This window comes from Barbus barbus (genome assembly GCF_936440315.1).
Source record: "Barbus barbus genome assembly, chromosome: 16".
In the NCBI taxonomy this organism is placed as follows: domain Eukaryota; kingdom Metazoa; phylum Chordata; class Actinopteri; order Cypriniformes; family Cyprinidae; genus Barbus; species Barbus barbus.
This window is the reverse complement of record NC_136744.1, coordinates 12,241,473-12,255,706: the sequence shown is the minus strand read 5'-3', so window position 1 is coordinate 12,255,706 and position 14,234 is coordinate 12,241,473. Positions and strand designations below refer to the sequence as shown.

Genomic DNA, 14,234 nt, shown 5'->3' with positions numbered 1-14,234 from the left:
TGTGGTCAATACGTATATCTACATCACTTACCATTTTAATAGCGTGATCACAATGAAAAAAGACCAATTTTAGATGCATTACTGTACCATCTACACATTTATGCATACACTATGTCCACAAGACTTTCTCCACAGTTGAAAATGAGTCACCCTTTCAACAATGGCTGTAGTTAGTAAAACACTACACTGAATCCTTTCCTCCGGATGTGAGTGTGTATAGCGATGCTATGTGTGTGTGCTATTGACTACAAAACCCCCAGTGTCTGCAGCCTTGGCACAGGCCGTGTGCGCGCGGTGGGCTCGCATATCTCAGCCTATGTACAAGCTGCACTTGATGTCTCTTTGTGATTGCAAGCTAGCAGCCATAGATGAGGAAGAGCAGAAATGAGAATGCGTAAAAGAGGAAATGCAAAGAGAAAAGAAGAAAGAGGAGGTGTTTTGACAGGTGATGCTGCTGAGAGGAGAGGAGAAGAGAGGAGCGGGTGACAGAGAGAGACAGTGGAGGGGTGATTGATATCGCAATGCTCTGGCACGGTCACCTGATCGGCGCCGGCTCCGGCAGCAGCAGAACTGAACCCACTGAACTCTCTGTGGCCCAGACTGGAGTCAATGGTTGCCTGCACTCACTCCCCTTCACTCTGAAACACACACACAGCAGCATTCACAGGCAACCACTGATACGTGTAATTATGCGCAATATTGTCCCAACCTCCAGCTTTCGGGGTTTTGTCTGTTTATACTGAGGTAATCTTAGAAATGCTCACCAAACATCCTTTGCATGTTTTTATTTTTGATCAGTAATATGCATTGCTAAGAACTTAATTTAGACAACATTAAAGGCGATTTTCTCAATATTTAGATTTTTTTGCAACCTCAGATTCCAGATTTTCAAATAGTTGTATCTCGGCCAAATATTGTCTGATCCTAACAAACCATACATCAATGGAAAGCGTATTTATTCAGCTTTCAAAAACAAAGACACTTAAGACTGATTTTGTGGTCCAGGGTCACATATGACAGTTAGCGGAAGTGAGAGAAAACGTTTTAAATATGGATATTTTTCTTACAAAAACGCATGGATTCGCTACAGGAGGCCTTTATTCAATAAGGAGGCCTTATTTTCATTTATGGCTGAATTAACCCTTTAGAATGAGTCAAAAAAACTCCAAATTTGGAAGATACAGAATATTACCCTTTTCAGACATAGGTTTTGAATTAGAGAGTAAAGAAAATACTATACAAAACTTATCCTTTTAAGACCCCCACCCCCTCATAAAAACACTTTCTCATTGGATCTAAGCAAATCTCATAGCTGACCTATTCTGATCTCAAAAAGGTGAGTTGTTTGCAACTGAAAGGTGAGGAGTTTGCATCTATGCACATATAAATGTATGATCTATTCAGATTACAAATTTGTTAATATGTCTAATAGCATTCAGCTCAGACAATCTATCTGCACCAGACGACAACAACATAATGTCCATACACATATGCCAACACAGAGGAAAACGTTAAGAAATGTTCTGAGTTCTAAACTAGGCATCTGCGTGTTCCTAATTAGCCCAAAAAATTTCAACTCAAAAATTAAACAAAAATTGCATTTACAGCAAGTCTATGGGGCAAGACGATATCCATTGGAAATGCAGTTTTAAACTCAATTTTGTTTTTTTAAAGAGCCAAGTTAAAAGCATTGCCTGCAATAAAAGAGCTCAATTTCTTATGAATGTGGAACATGGCATTGCCCAAGTTTAACCACCCTAGACTGTGTTTTCTAGTAGTTAAATTCACAATTCATGCTGATGCGCTTAAAGAAACCTGCCACATGAAAGACAAGTATAAATTCCAAATATGATCTGGACAACCCTCCACAAGCCTCCTCAGTCTGTGTAAAATTTCACATAAAGATTGATCGAACCCTATATAAAGAGAAGTGAAGCCAGGAAGATGCTCCACAGCTCAGTACAGCCACGTGTCAACACTGCGGTGACTGGCCGACTGGCTGGAAATCCGTTGCAGGGGGTAAGATGATCGCTTGCAGCCAAAGGGCATGTGTGTGAGAGTATGCGACTGGCATCACCAATGAGCAGCTCTGTCATGCTTTCCCAATTTTCCTAATGGGCTTGGGCTCATTACAGAGTTATGAGAAACACTACCCAGCAAAGGAGAAAGCCCCATACAAGTGGACAGAAGAAATATAAGACAAACACCCACTTATATGAGCACACAAACACACATTTACTGATGCCTCTACAAATATATGTTGCATCTTACTTCAGACAGATGCCAAAGCATCCAACATTCAATGTATATGTGACAGTCTTGCATCTGCTTGTCTTCCTTCAAAGATTCTTCGTGTAATTTTTCTTGAGAGGAGAGTACAGAGATGACAGGAAATGATGCTCTTCAAAAAGTAATTTTCTTAATCTGTGTTTTTCTCTTGTTTTGCACACAAAAAGTATTCTTGTAGCTTCATAGCATATTGAACCACTGTCACATGAACTATTTTAATGATGTCTTTACTACCTCTCTAGGCCTTGATCTTGACAAAAACTCGCAATAAATAACTAAATGTACAGTTATCGAATTGAACACAGCACATTCACTGTACACTGCAATGTGAACACAAATAAATGTCATTTTCCAAAGGAGGGGATGAAGGATCACTCACATATTTGGCACATAATGGAGATAGACCATGTCTAAATCTCAATCCAGCTGATCTCCATTATGACACAACAATGCTTGGATCCAAGGTTTGGATCCTGATTATGAGCTTCATCTCCATCCATCATACATTCTTGGAATGCAGATGTGCTGCTGGAATTCTGAAGGGCTGATCAGTGGTTGTTCCGGATTGCTCCTGCCTAAACATACACGTACTCTGCAGGCACTCCTAAATTCTCAGAGGCACACACACGTTCACACGCCCCGTGAATCGCTGCCTCATCACTAAAACATGTGAGATGTGAGACAGTCAGATAGATCACCGCAGGGCTTGGAAAAACGTTACCAAACACAGTTCGCAATTTTATCTCTCCTCTCATTCGCTCTCTGCTTTAGAGGAACCATATCAGGACCACAAATATAGTCCTTTAGTACCCTCAGTTATGCTCTAAAGACAGGCTTTACCTAAAAAAGACAAATCTGTCATCATGTTGTTCCAAACCTGAATGACTTCCATTCTTCAGGAGCACAAAGGGTGAAGTGAACAACTGAAAGCAGGATGTCTGTGCTGCTCTTTTCCATAGATTGAAAGTGAATGAATCAGAGGCTGTCAGACTCCAAAAGTGATAAAAACACCATAAAAGTATACGGTTTGTGATAAACTCCATGTCTCCTAAATTCAGACAATATGTCATTATTCACTGAAAATCTTCCCCTCTGCTTAAACTGTAAAACGTACTAAATTTCATTAGTGCAGTTTGAAAATCCACGTTCAAATTTGGACAATCACATTTTGTTATGAGATGTCAAAACTAATACATATAATAAACAAACCTAATATAACGCATCTTTACATGCCATATCTGTAATATTTTATATGAAAGTGTATGAGATTTAAGAGCTTCAGCAAAGATGATTATTTTTAGTGATTAAATCTATGCACTACCATTAAAAGTTTGGGGTCAATAAGGTTTTTTTATATATATAGAAATGCATATTTTTATTCAGCAAGGATGCATTAAAATGTATCAATGTGACAAAAATATCAGTTTCCACAAACATATTAAGTAGCATAACTGTTGTCAACATTGATATTAACAAGAAATCTTGAGCACCAAATCAGAATATTACAATACTATCATGTGACAATGAAGATTCAACTTTGCCATCAAAGGAAATAAATTGAATGTTAACATAGAAAACGCTTTTAATTTTAAATCATAAATATATTTCACTGTACTGTATTTTTTATCATCAGAGACTAAAAGACATAAGACTTATTTACAAAAATATTAGAAAATCTTACTGACCCCAAACTTTTAAAAGGTACTTTATATTATTTACATGTATATAATTTATATACATATTTAAATAAATTTCTTTCTTTTCCTGAAAAATGCTATCAACTTCAGAAGGAATCTGAAGTACCTTCATTTTTTTTTAAAACATGGATAGTCTCTGCTGGTCACCACTGACTTTTATCAAACTTCTATCAAAAAAAAAAAAAATCATTCAGGTTTGTAACAAATGAAGGTGAGTAAATGCAAAAAGTATTTTTTATTTCAGGTGAACCATCTCTTTAAACCTCTGTCTAACTTTTAACTTTTAGTATACTTAAGAGCCCAAACCACTTCATCATTTTCTCTGTTTTTGTTCTCTATCTGCCTTTCCTTACCTCAAGGTCTCGTTCTTTCTCTCTGGGCTGGGTCTCTGCACGATTCAGAAAGATGACTAACTCTGCAGTCAGTCAGTCAGTTGGAGGCACGCAGTGAGTCAGCCAGTGACCCCCAGCCTGCTGCTACAACACTGCCTGACCCCCAGAGCCATCATCCCCTCTCTGAGCACGTCATCCTGTCCTTGTTCTCAAACACACACACACTTAAACAATAACCAGAAAAACAACCACACACAAAAGCCACTGAGTCGTGACTGAGGGGGCCGCAGTATTTTCTTCATACGTGCTGACGCTAGTTTGAAAGGCACACTGGCAGGAGAGTGGGAAATGCAGTGTGTGAACGCACGCATTAGAGACTGTGCAGGTGCGCCTCCTTTAAAGGAGACGGTAGATCTGTTTGGGTATGTGGAGGCTTTTCCCCTCACTGCTGAGAGGGAAGTGGGAGGACTTAAGACGGATGACTGTGAAAAGCTGATGTGAAATTAAAAGCATCGGGATGATACAGGAGCGGCTTGTGATCCTCCACAGCTCTCAGACTCTATTTGGCAGTCGTTTGAATACAAAGCTTGAAGCGAGGCACATTTCATCAAAATTACCCTCACCTCTGCTACTAAACTGTAAAACACAAGTAAATAGCCATTTTAAAGCTGAATTATTTACAGAGTAAATCACATCCAACTACACAATCACATCCATTTTCTTGGTTAGGCAAAATATCCTTCATGAAATCCTCTCTTTATATTATTTTATAACTTTTTTCATCTTTGTATGAGGTTGTTTGGAATGTTTTTTAATGTAATTGATTTTTTTTTCTGTTCTCTTTTTGGATCCAACATGACTAATTCATGGGTGTAACACTGATTGACCTGTTCCCTGTTGTGCTTCATAAATGGTTGGATCATAATTGGTGGATGATACATTTATCTTATCTACTTTTCTTGGCTGAATCTTATGATTGTTTATTATTATAGTTCCTCTTGAACTTGTTCTTTCTTAAAGTCTGCATGAAATGGAAATGATGACTGACTTTTCATCCCTATTGTGACTTAAGGAATTAAAAATGCAAGCAAGGATTTGATTTTGTCAACCAGGAATTGACTAGAAAGTGGGAATTGCGAACTGAATGGATGAACTTTTGCGTGGCAGGAATTGAAACTCATTTGGCCATTGGACAACTTTATTGCCTAGCCCTTGAACCAGCATACACGTCAGAGAAGATAGGTTGTAGCGAGGGGGAAAGGATGTTAATGTTTTTTTTTATTAAAAATTGTTAATTTTTGCAGGGATAAATCATTTATAACAAACACTGCAACATTCCACAAAAAATAATAACTGGCAATTTTGATTTCACAGCGACTTTAACCCTCATCAAAAGCGTGTGTGCTGCAACAGTTTTGATTTTAATTCAATCCCTCCCTTCAAGTGTTTCTGAATTTACCATTAGAACTGATTGTTCACACATTTTTCTTACTGATGAAGTTGCAAGAAACTAAAACATTTTTCCCCTGTATTCCAAATACAACATTTCTCACGTCATAATTGTCATAATTTTCCAAACTCTTACTGACCCTGTGAATGGAACATGATGTTCTTGCTACTGTACTACACAGTAAGTCTACAATATGTAAAATTACCTTTCTTATAATTAGCTAATCTCTACACAACAGCATAGATCATGCCTCCATTCAATAGGGATATTAAATTACTTCAACAAATTGGCCGATCAAAAGATGTTCATAGTTAAAAGTTTAATTGTGATGTGTTATCAGATGGGTTTTTTATTTATTCATTTTATTTTATTGTATTTTTTATATCCTGGAAGATGTCTTAATTGTATTTCATTATAGCCAAGTGACCTCAAAGTCTTAGTTTAGGATTAATTTGGGATGGGTTTGTTAAAAGTTGTGTTCTGAAATATGTCTGAGAATCAGTTCAAAAACTCTTAATCCGTAATAACTGGGTGATCATATGTTAATTTACTCATGGCCTCAGCAACATGACTGCAGCTTACATCATGTCCAATCCAGGTCGGAATAGTTAGGAATCCAGAAACACATGCTCTGTTCATGCTGAAAGACAAAATGCTGTGTAATGAAACAAAATTACAACCAGAATATATGTAATGTTTAATATAGGGTTATAAGGAGAGGGATATTCCATCAAAAATCATTGTGGGCAGGGTTATCAGCGTATGTCACAGAAAAAAACACTTCTCAGGGCCATGGCTGCCAGGACACAGCTTCCATAAATGCATAAATGGTCTGACTGGAATGACATATATACCTAGATTAACCAACACCACATACATCCCACAAGCACCAGAAAGAGTCTCTGTTTGTTTGTGTTGAAATGCATGAGGATGCTCCTGTATCTGTATCGGGGGGTAACAGGAAGGAGATAATGAGGAGATGGCCGCAGTGGTCATCTGAGAGCAGGAGATTGCTGGGCATGAGAAAAGGAACAGGAAGTGAAGGATATAACGGTCAGCAAGGTCAGAGTTTGGTGTGTGTGTGCGCGTGTATGTGTGTATGTAATCCATATGCTAGTACTGTATGAGCAAATGAATGGGCGAGCGCATCACTGGTCATGTGATCGTGCAAGAGAGAGCGAGCGAGCGAGCTTCATTCATGCGCCTGTATCCTTTCCACAGAACAGAGTGTTCCAGCGGTCCTGCGGGAGAGAGCAGTGTACCATGTGACTCCTCTGCACTGCTCTTCGGCTATGGAGCCTGACAGCTAACCTCCATGCACACACATACACACACACACACACAGCGCAGACATCAAAAGCATTTTCATCAACAGGTCTGCTTGCAATCAGTGCTAATTTACCGTGGACCAGCGATCTGGAAAACAAAACTGCATCAAATTCAAGATTCAAAAATAAAACTTCATGCTGTTTAGTTCCATGACATTCCAGTATGTTGCGTTTTGCATGATTTTGCAAACATCATCTCTGAACAATCAAACTTTGGCTGATGCATTAAACAGGCTGCGGTTTTGACAATGAGATGTGAGAGGGGGGCGAAGTCAGAAACAGGGGGTTTTCTTAAGCTGGCCCTTTTCTTTGTGATCCAATTATTAGTGGAGTAAACAGGAAATGATGTCACCATTTTTGTTATCCTCTCCTCACACACAGCTCTTTTTCCCTAAAAAGTCACAGCTCAGAAGACGAGGAAGGGGGGGCAAAACTTGTACTGCGACACAGGTGCTCTAGAGGGAGGGAGAGAGAGAGCGATGATGAGACTGAGAGAGACAGCAGCAAAATGGAAAAGTAAAAGTACAACAGGACACAGACAGAGAGAGAGACAGTAAAAGCTATAATGGAAACAGAAAGTGGCGGAGACAAAGTGGAAAAAGGAGAGGAAAAGAAGAGGGTGATTGGGGTCGCCCTGGTCGGCAGCCAAGGCAAACAGAATGAAGCCAGTTTCCCAGCCCAGGGCTACACCAAACTCTCCCACTACACACACATACACAATCCCAAACACTACCTCTCTATCCTCAAGCCCAGCCCAGACTGCACACACTGGAGGGAATTTCAAATCTGACTCAACGTGGATGCTGCACACATGAGTTCACAAACACAACACTCTCCATCCATTAAAAGTGTTCCTACGGTGCCCGGGAGGGGCCGTCTTGAGTTCACGTAGTTTTGTCGTGGGAACGTCATATTAACTTGTGGGAACGTGATATTATGTCGTGGCCACGAGATCTTTTTTTTTGGTGAACAATTTGTTTTATTTTTTTTTAAAAGGCAAACTATACATGAAAAGAAACAAACAAAAAAAAAACATACATGAATGCAAAAACAACAATGGACTGCATGATTGTATGAGGAGAAAAGAGCAAACAGCTGAAGCAGAAACAACAGAATTATCAGTTAGGATCAGGGAGAATTACTTTTCATAAAGGGATGTACAGGCAATTCTGTCAGCATTATCACCATTTCTGTCTAAAATGGAAATATTTAAATTTCTTCAAACAGTTATCAAAACACCTTTAGTTTTATTATCAGTCGCAGCAAAAGAGACCACCTCGTAATATTTATTATTGCATCTATGAACATCATCCATCCACAAATGAGCTTTCTGGATCAAAGCAACGTCAAACTTTTTTCGTTGCAGTAGTTGTAAAAAAACTTGTATGTTTATGGGGGCCATTTAAACGATTGACATTACAACTTATTATATTAATTTCAGTCATTACTATCAAACAAATAAGTGAACTGAACAAATGAGAGAAAAATATACCACTGCAAATGAATTAACTCAAGTCTGCCTTTAAAAAACCATTAACATAAAGAAAACCCACCCCATAAAACTTTTACAGACTGGGGTGAAAACCCCAGCCTGCCACCCTCCCCTGTCTTAATCAGTGACAGCAACATGACAGCCAGTTCCATTCTTTAGAACACCACCATTAGCCCTATTATAAGAGAACAGAATAACTTTGAATTCACACGAGTGATAAAGTGGGGTTAAAAAAAATAATAATACTTTCCATAACAAGGAAACAAACATAAATAAATATCATGTACATTGAAAATTGTACATTAGTGATACCAAGTTTCCTAGCTTACATGAAGAACTGCCAGTAACGATTGTCACATGAAGTTCTAGATCAGTAAATCAGAAGTCGAGTCACTCGTTATTATCAAACCCTTATACCACGTCCATCCCAGGAGAATGTGGAGTGGGAATAGAGCTCAGGAACCGACGCGCTTCGTCCAGTGAGTGCATTAGTTTGGTCTCGCCGTGTTTCATGACGATCTTCAGAGTAGCTGGATACTGAAGAAAGGTCTGCAGACCTGCCTCTTTTAAATCCTTCCGTATTGCACTGAAGGAGCTCCGCTTCTTTGCCGTGGCGGGAGAGAAGTCGGGGAAAAAGCTCAACATTGTACCATCACCCGCTTTCACAGGACCGTGGCGTCTTGCTTCATTTAGAATCAAATTCCTGTCGTTGTAATGCAACAGTTTGAAGAGAAACACTTGCGGTTTGGAGTGATCCGTTGAAGCTCTGGAGTAAACTCAATACGCACGTTCGATCTCTATATCTGCCTGCAAGTGATGGGATCCAAATCGGCAGAGACCGTTTTAGAAAGCCGATCGGGTCATCCTTCTCGGCCCCTTCAGGTAGTCCCAGCTCCTTCTGCTCGAGGGCATCCAGACGGCCAGTGTGTTCGCCTATCACTTTTTCCTGCTCTCTCTGTTCCCCGATTAAAAAGTCAACTTTAAAGCATATATTCTGAATTGTAGTCATGAGAGAGACGAATTCGGTGCGCATTGTTGCTAATTCAGCCTTCAGAATGTCCTCAAATCGCTTTATAGTGATTGCCATGGTGTCTTCATTGCCGGCTCGGCCCGCCGCGACTGTTGGTTTTGTTTTCTTCTTAATTGGCGAGGATGAAGGTGAGAGATAAGCTAGTTTCTGACTGTGACATCTCCAGACCAACGATAAACGATAAAACTACCCCAAATGTAAAAAAAGAAGACGAACAACAGTAAAAGACGGTAATATATACAGAGCTCAGCTAATGTGCGACTTGGCTCATGAAAGCGCCACGTGATAATTTTTCGCCATGAGATCGTTTTGTCGAGGTAACGACATCCTTATGATTACTTTATGATTGTTGGCTATTTATGCCAGTGCGTGATGATAAATGAGCGTGCTGTGTTTGCATTTACAAATGAAACTACGTGAATTATTCATTCCTCAACGAAACACTAGACAGTGGGCTATAATATTAATAAAAAAATATATGTTAAATTCAACCTTTAAACTGCATTTCCAATAGCCTATAAATTCCAGTCAGCATAGTCAAAGCTTTATGTCGAGCATTTACAGTAGGCTTATTTACAAAACTGGTCAGAACGTTATGTAAAGAAATCGAAATGAAGGGGAAAAAACGAATATAAAAATATAATGGGTAATAATAATAATGATAATAATAGCTAATAATAATAATATACAAATATTACGGAAAAAGACGATCAGTTAATGGACACACACAGCTAGCAAGACTGTGGGATGGATAAAAATGTGTTCTTGTAGGTCTATTTTATTTTATGTACTTTATGTAACATTTAGCCTATTTGCGACTTAATTCGAATGCTGGTTACATCACGTGCAATTGTCTACAGTCCGGTAGCCTATGGTCAATATAATAATTTAATTATGTAATAATTTCTATAATAATTAATTAATAATTTCTTAATTCAAAATAAAATATTGATGAATCCCTGATAAACCCGGGTTGCTATGGTCACGTAGGTTTGTTTACACATTAAACTCGTGGCCAGGAGAAATGGATGATGTTACCTCGACAAAACGATCTTGTGGCCACGACATAATATCACGTTCCCACGAATTAATATCTCGTGGCCACGACAAAACTAAGTGAACCGAAGATGGCCCCTCCCGGGCACCGTAGGTTCCAGCAGTTTTTGACTGATTCACTTTTGACGAATGACCTTTTAAAGTTATTAATGTTTGCTGACAAAGACGGGGGAAAAGACGCTGCTTTACACATTTAATGCAAGACAAAAAACTTTTGAATTACTCAGGTGTTGTTATTGTTAACTACATCTCAAAGTTTTAAAAATAATTTTCGTTAATTGTTAATTTATTTTCTGCAACTAGCAGAAGTTGAAATGCTAAAATTACTAAAGCTGAAATGAATAAATTAAAGATAAACAGAAACATTCAAAAAATAATAATAAACTACTAAACAATTTCAAAGGCACAAAACTGAATTTGAACAGGTTATTATTACAATGTCATTGCTTTTGTGTGACACTGTATCCACACCAAGTTAAGTCATATTAGCCAGAACAGCATAAATACAAAAGTATTGCGTGAGCTTTAAACAATTACATTTGTTAGCTTACAAATGTCTAAAATAAGACCCTCAACAAACAGATCTGTTTTCTATGACATTGGTTTGGGGGCAAGTTTTACTCTATCTCCAACCAATGCAGTATTTTAAAGCAAAACAAAACTTTCTTTTTTAACTACAGATGCTTTTCCATGACTTTCAATGATATGACATTTCTTTCTAAGGTGTTTTATGACTATGGGAGTATAGAATTGAACTGGTGAATTAATTTTTTTTTTTTTAAATGTGTCCAACAGACATCGAAATGCTGTAAGCTCAAGCATGTCAGACCAACGGCTGCTCATCCAATCGGAGGGCAGGACATCAGGCCCAATGTAGCATAAACATTCAGAGTTAATGCCATGCAAACTGAAATAGTCCTTGTACTAGTTCTGCTTGACTGCTGTACCAGATGTCAGACCCAATGAACTTCACATTTACTTGCGCAGTTATATTTGAGTGGGATTTTGCCACAGAACTCACCTGTTTGTCTAAGTATACATGGTGTATATAATGAGCAATCAAATATTTGAAGGCTTAAACACGCGTTTGGCATCACATCTTTATTTCAGTATAAGTATATCTCCCAGGCCAATTGTAGTTCAATTAAAGCATATCCATGATGGACAAAACCGAGCTCCAATCGCATTATCTGACAGTCCGACTTCATAAAAACCAGGCAGGGTCAACTTCAGTCAGACTAAAACATTTAAATGACGTTGTAAGGAGACAAATTATTGCTTTAGTCTGACTGAAATAAAACTTTTAAAATACATATTACAAATTACTGTCTGCCCTTGCATTACTAGTCAACGCAAAATTTTGCTGCTCATTTGCATAAAGTCAAACTTTACTGAACAATCGTATCGCCAAAAGCCACTATCGCTTGTATCACCAAATCACAAACTTTCATTGAAAACGAGTGACTTTTGGCTGCTGCACATCTCTGTCAGCATGGATACATATATTGGGAAGCCACAAGGCACTCACTCGTAGGTCTTTACAAACAACAACAAGACAGAAAGGAAAAGCAAAACTGAAAAAAAGCAGGACAACCTAGTTGAAGTACCCTAGATCCCATAAGAACACCTAGAGCAGCTTCTCACATGGGTGGTTGATAGTCCAAAGATAGTCCAAAATGCAGCGGCTAGAGTTCTTACCAGGTCAAGAAAATATGATCATATTACCCCAATTTTACAGTCTCTGCACTGGCTACCTATTCAGTTCCGTATCATTTACAAAATATTATTACTTGCCTATAAGGCCCTAAATGGTTTAGCTCCTGCGTACCTAACTTGTCTTCTGCCACGCTACAATCCAACCCGCTCCCTAAGGTCGCAAAACTCTGGACTTTTGGTAGTACCTAGGATAGCAAAGTCCACTAAAGGAGGTAGAGCTTTTTCACATTTGGCTCCCAAACTCTGGAACAGCCTTCCTGATAACGTTCGGGGTTCAGACACACTCTCTCTGTTTAAATCTAGATTAAAGACATCTCTTTAGCCAAGCATTCACATAATGCATCTTATAATCTTGTACTGCAGTTATAAATATATATCTATATATATATATTTTTTTCCATTTATATGTTTACTATTGAAATGTTGTTGTATGCATTTGTCAATTTTATTTAATTTCTGTATTTTCTTAAATGTGTGTGTATAGAGTATTTACAGTGTTAACTTTTAGTTTTAGTTACTTTTTCTTATTTGTAAGTCGCTTTGGATAAAAGCGTCTGCTAAATGACTAAAAGTAAAGTAAATCTGATCAAATGTACATTATTATTATTCTTTAGCTTGGGTTGAACAAATCATTTTTGCTTAGATGGAACAGCAGCTACGCTAATTATGTCTCTATTTGTTTCTCTGTTTCTAGGAATTACAGAAGCTTCAGTCTGGATCCAACCCTTAAATGATCTGAGATGACCAAACACCTGAGAAAAGATAATGCCAACCCCTCAGAGGACCTCAGAGGATGCCAATCCTCAGACAACATACAGAATTACCAAATTTTGTCATAAGTTAAATATATTAAGGTTCTGCAATATATAAATATATTGTGGAAACTTCATTTCCTGTAGAGCTGCTTTGCAACGATTTGTATCTAAAAAGCGCTATACAAATAAACTTGAATTGGATTGAATGTCACGTTAACTTTAACTTGAGTTGAGTGAGTGAGTGTGTTTATTTGTACACAGCAGCCCTTGCAGTCCACAAAAAGGCTAAAACACAACACGCTTTCCAGGCGTAATGATCAAATAAATAAAACATCACCATAATCTACTCAAACCGAGCATTATGCATCAGGATGAGCATAAGCATGTCCAGAAAACCCCATCAAAGGTAACAGTCCGGCACGTCAGAGCAGTGCAGTGAGAAATGACGGATACCAATCTGAATGCAGCTGCTTTTTCAGTAGACGGACACAAACACACACGCACGTTCTGTGAATCGCCACACCGGCACCAAACACGGCTCATGAACACGCGCGTAAAGAGGCACACCCACATGCCGGCTTCCACAGACACAGACTGAAGCCAAGCCGTGGCCCGCCCATGACGGAGAGAGCCGTCTCTGGAGACACACGACCCGGCGAGCTGACCGACACACAGGCAGAGACAAGTTACTCACCTCTCTTCTGGACCCAGCCTTCCTTAACGATGGTGACATCGCTCATGTTGCCTCAGTCACACTGTACTCGCCGCTCCTACACACCAGCTCCTGAAGGAGTGAGGGGGGGGGGGGGGATAGGGGAGAGGAGAGGAGGGGAGGGGGGTCAGCTCTCCCAGCCTCAGTGTCTCTCTCCCTCCCTCACTGCTGCGCTCTGTCTCTCTCTTTCCGTCGTTCTCGCTGGCTGCCTCTCTCTCTTCGCTCTCAAAGGCGTTGTGTAGCGGTTTTCCCCTCCTTCCGTTTCTTTTCTCTCTCGCGTTTTCTCCGTGATGCTGTCTCCCTCTCTCTCTAGATCTTCCCACTCCTCGACAGTGACTCAGCCTGAAAGAAACATAAAAAAAGGAGCGTGTGGATTT

The 14,234-nt window shown here is 39.1% G+C and overlaps 1 protein-coding gene across 2 annotated transcripts in view; it reads right to left on the bottom strand.

Annotated features, from left to right (window-relative positions):
* Positions 1 to 14,234, bottom strand: part of LOC306882720 (RAC-gamma serine/threonine-protein kinase) — a 98,008-nt gene that overhangs the window by 75,087 nt on the left and 8,687 nt on the right. For both annotated transcript variants that reach the window (XM_079437562.1, XM_079437563.1), the window contains one exon: positions 13,840 to 14,199. In XM_079437562.1, coding sequence (XP_079293688.1) covers positions 13,840 to 13,885 — 46 coding nt within the window. In that variant the 5' untranslated portion in view covers positions 13,886 to 14,199. The remainder of the gene's footprint in view (positions 1 to 13,839; positions 14,200 to 14,234) is intronic.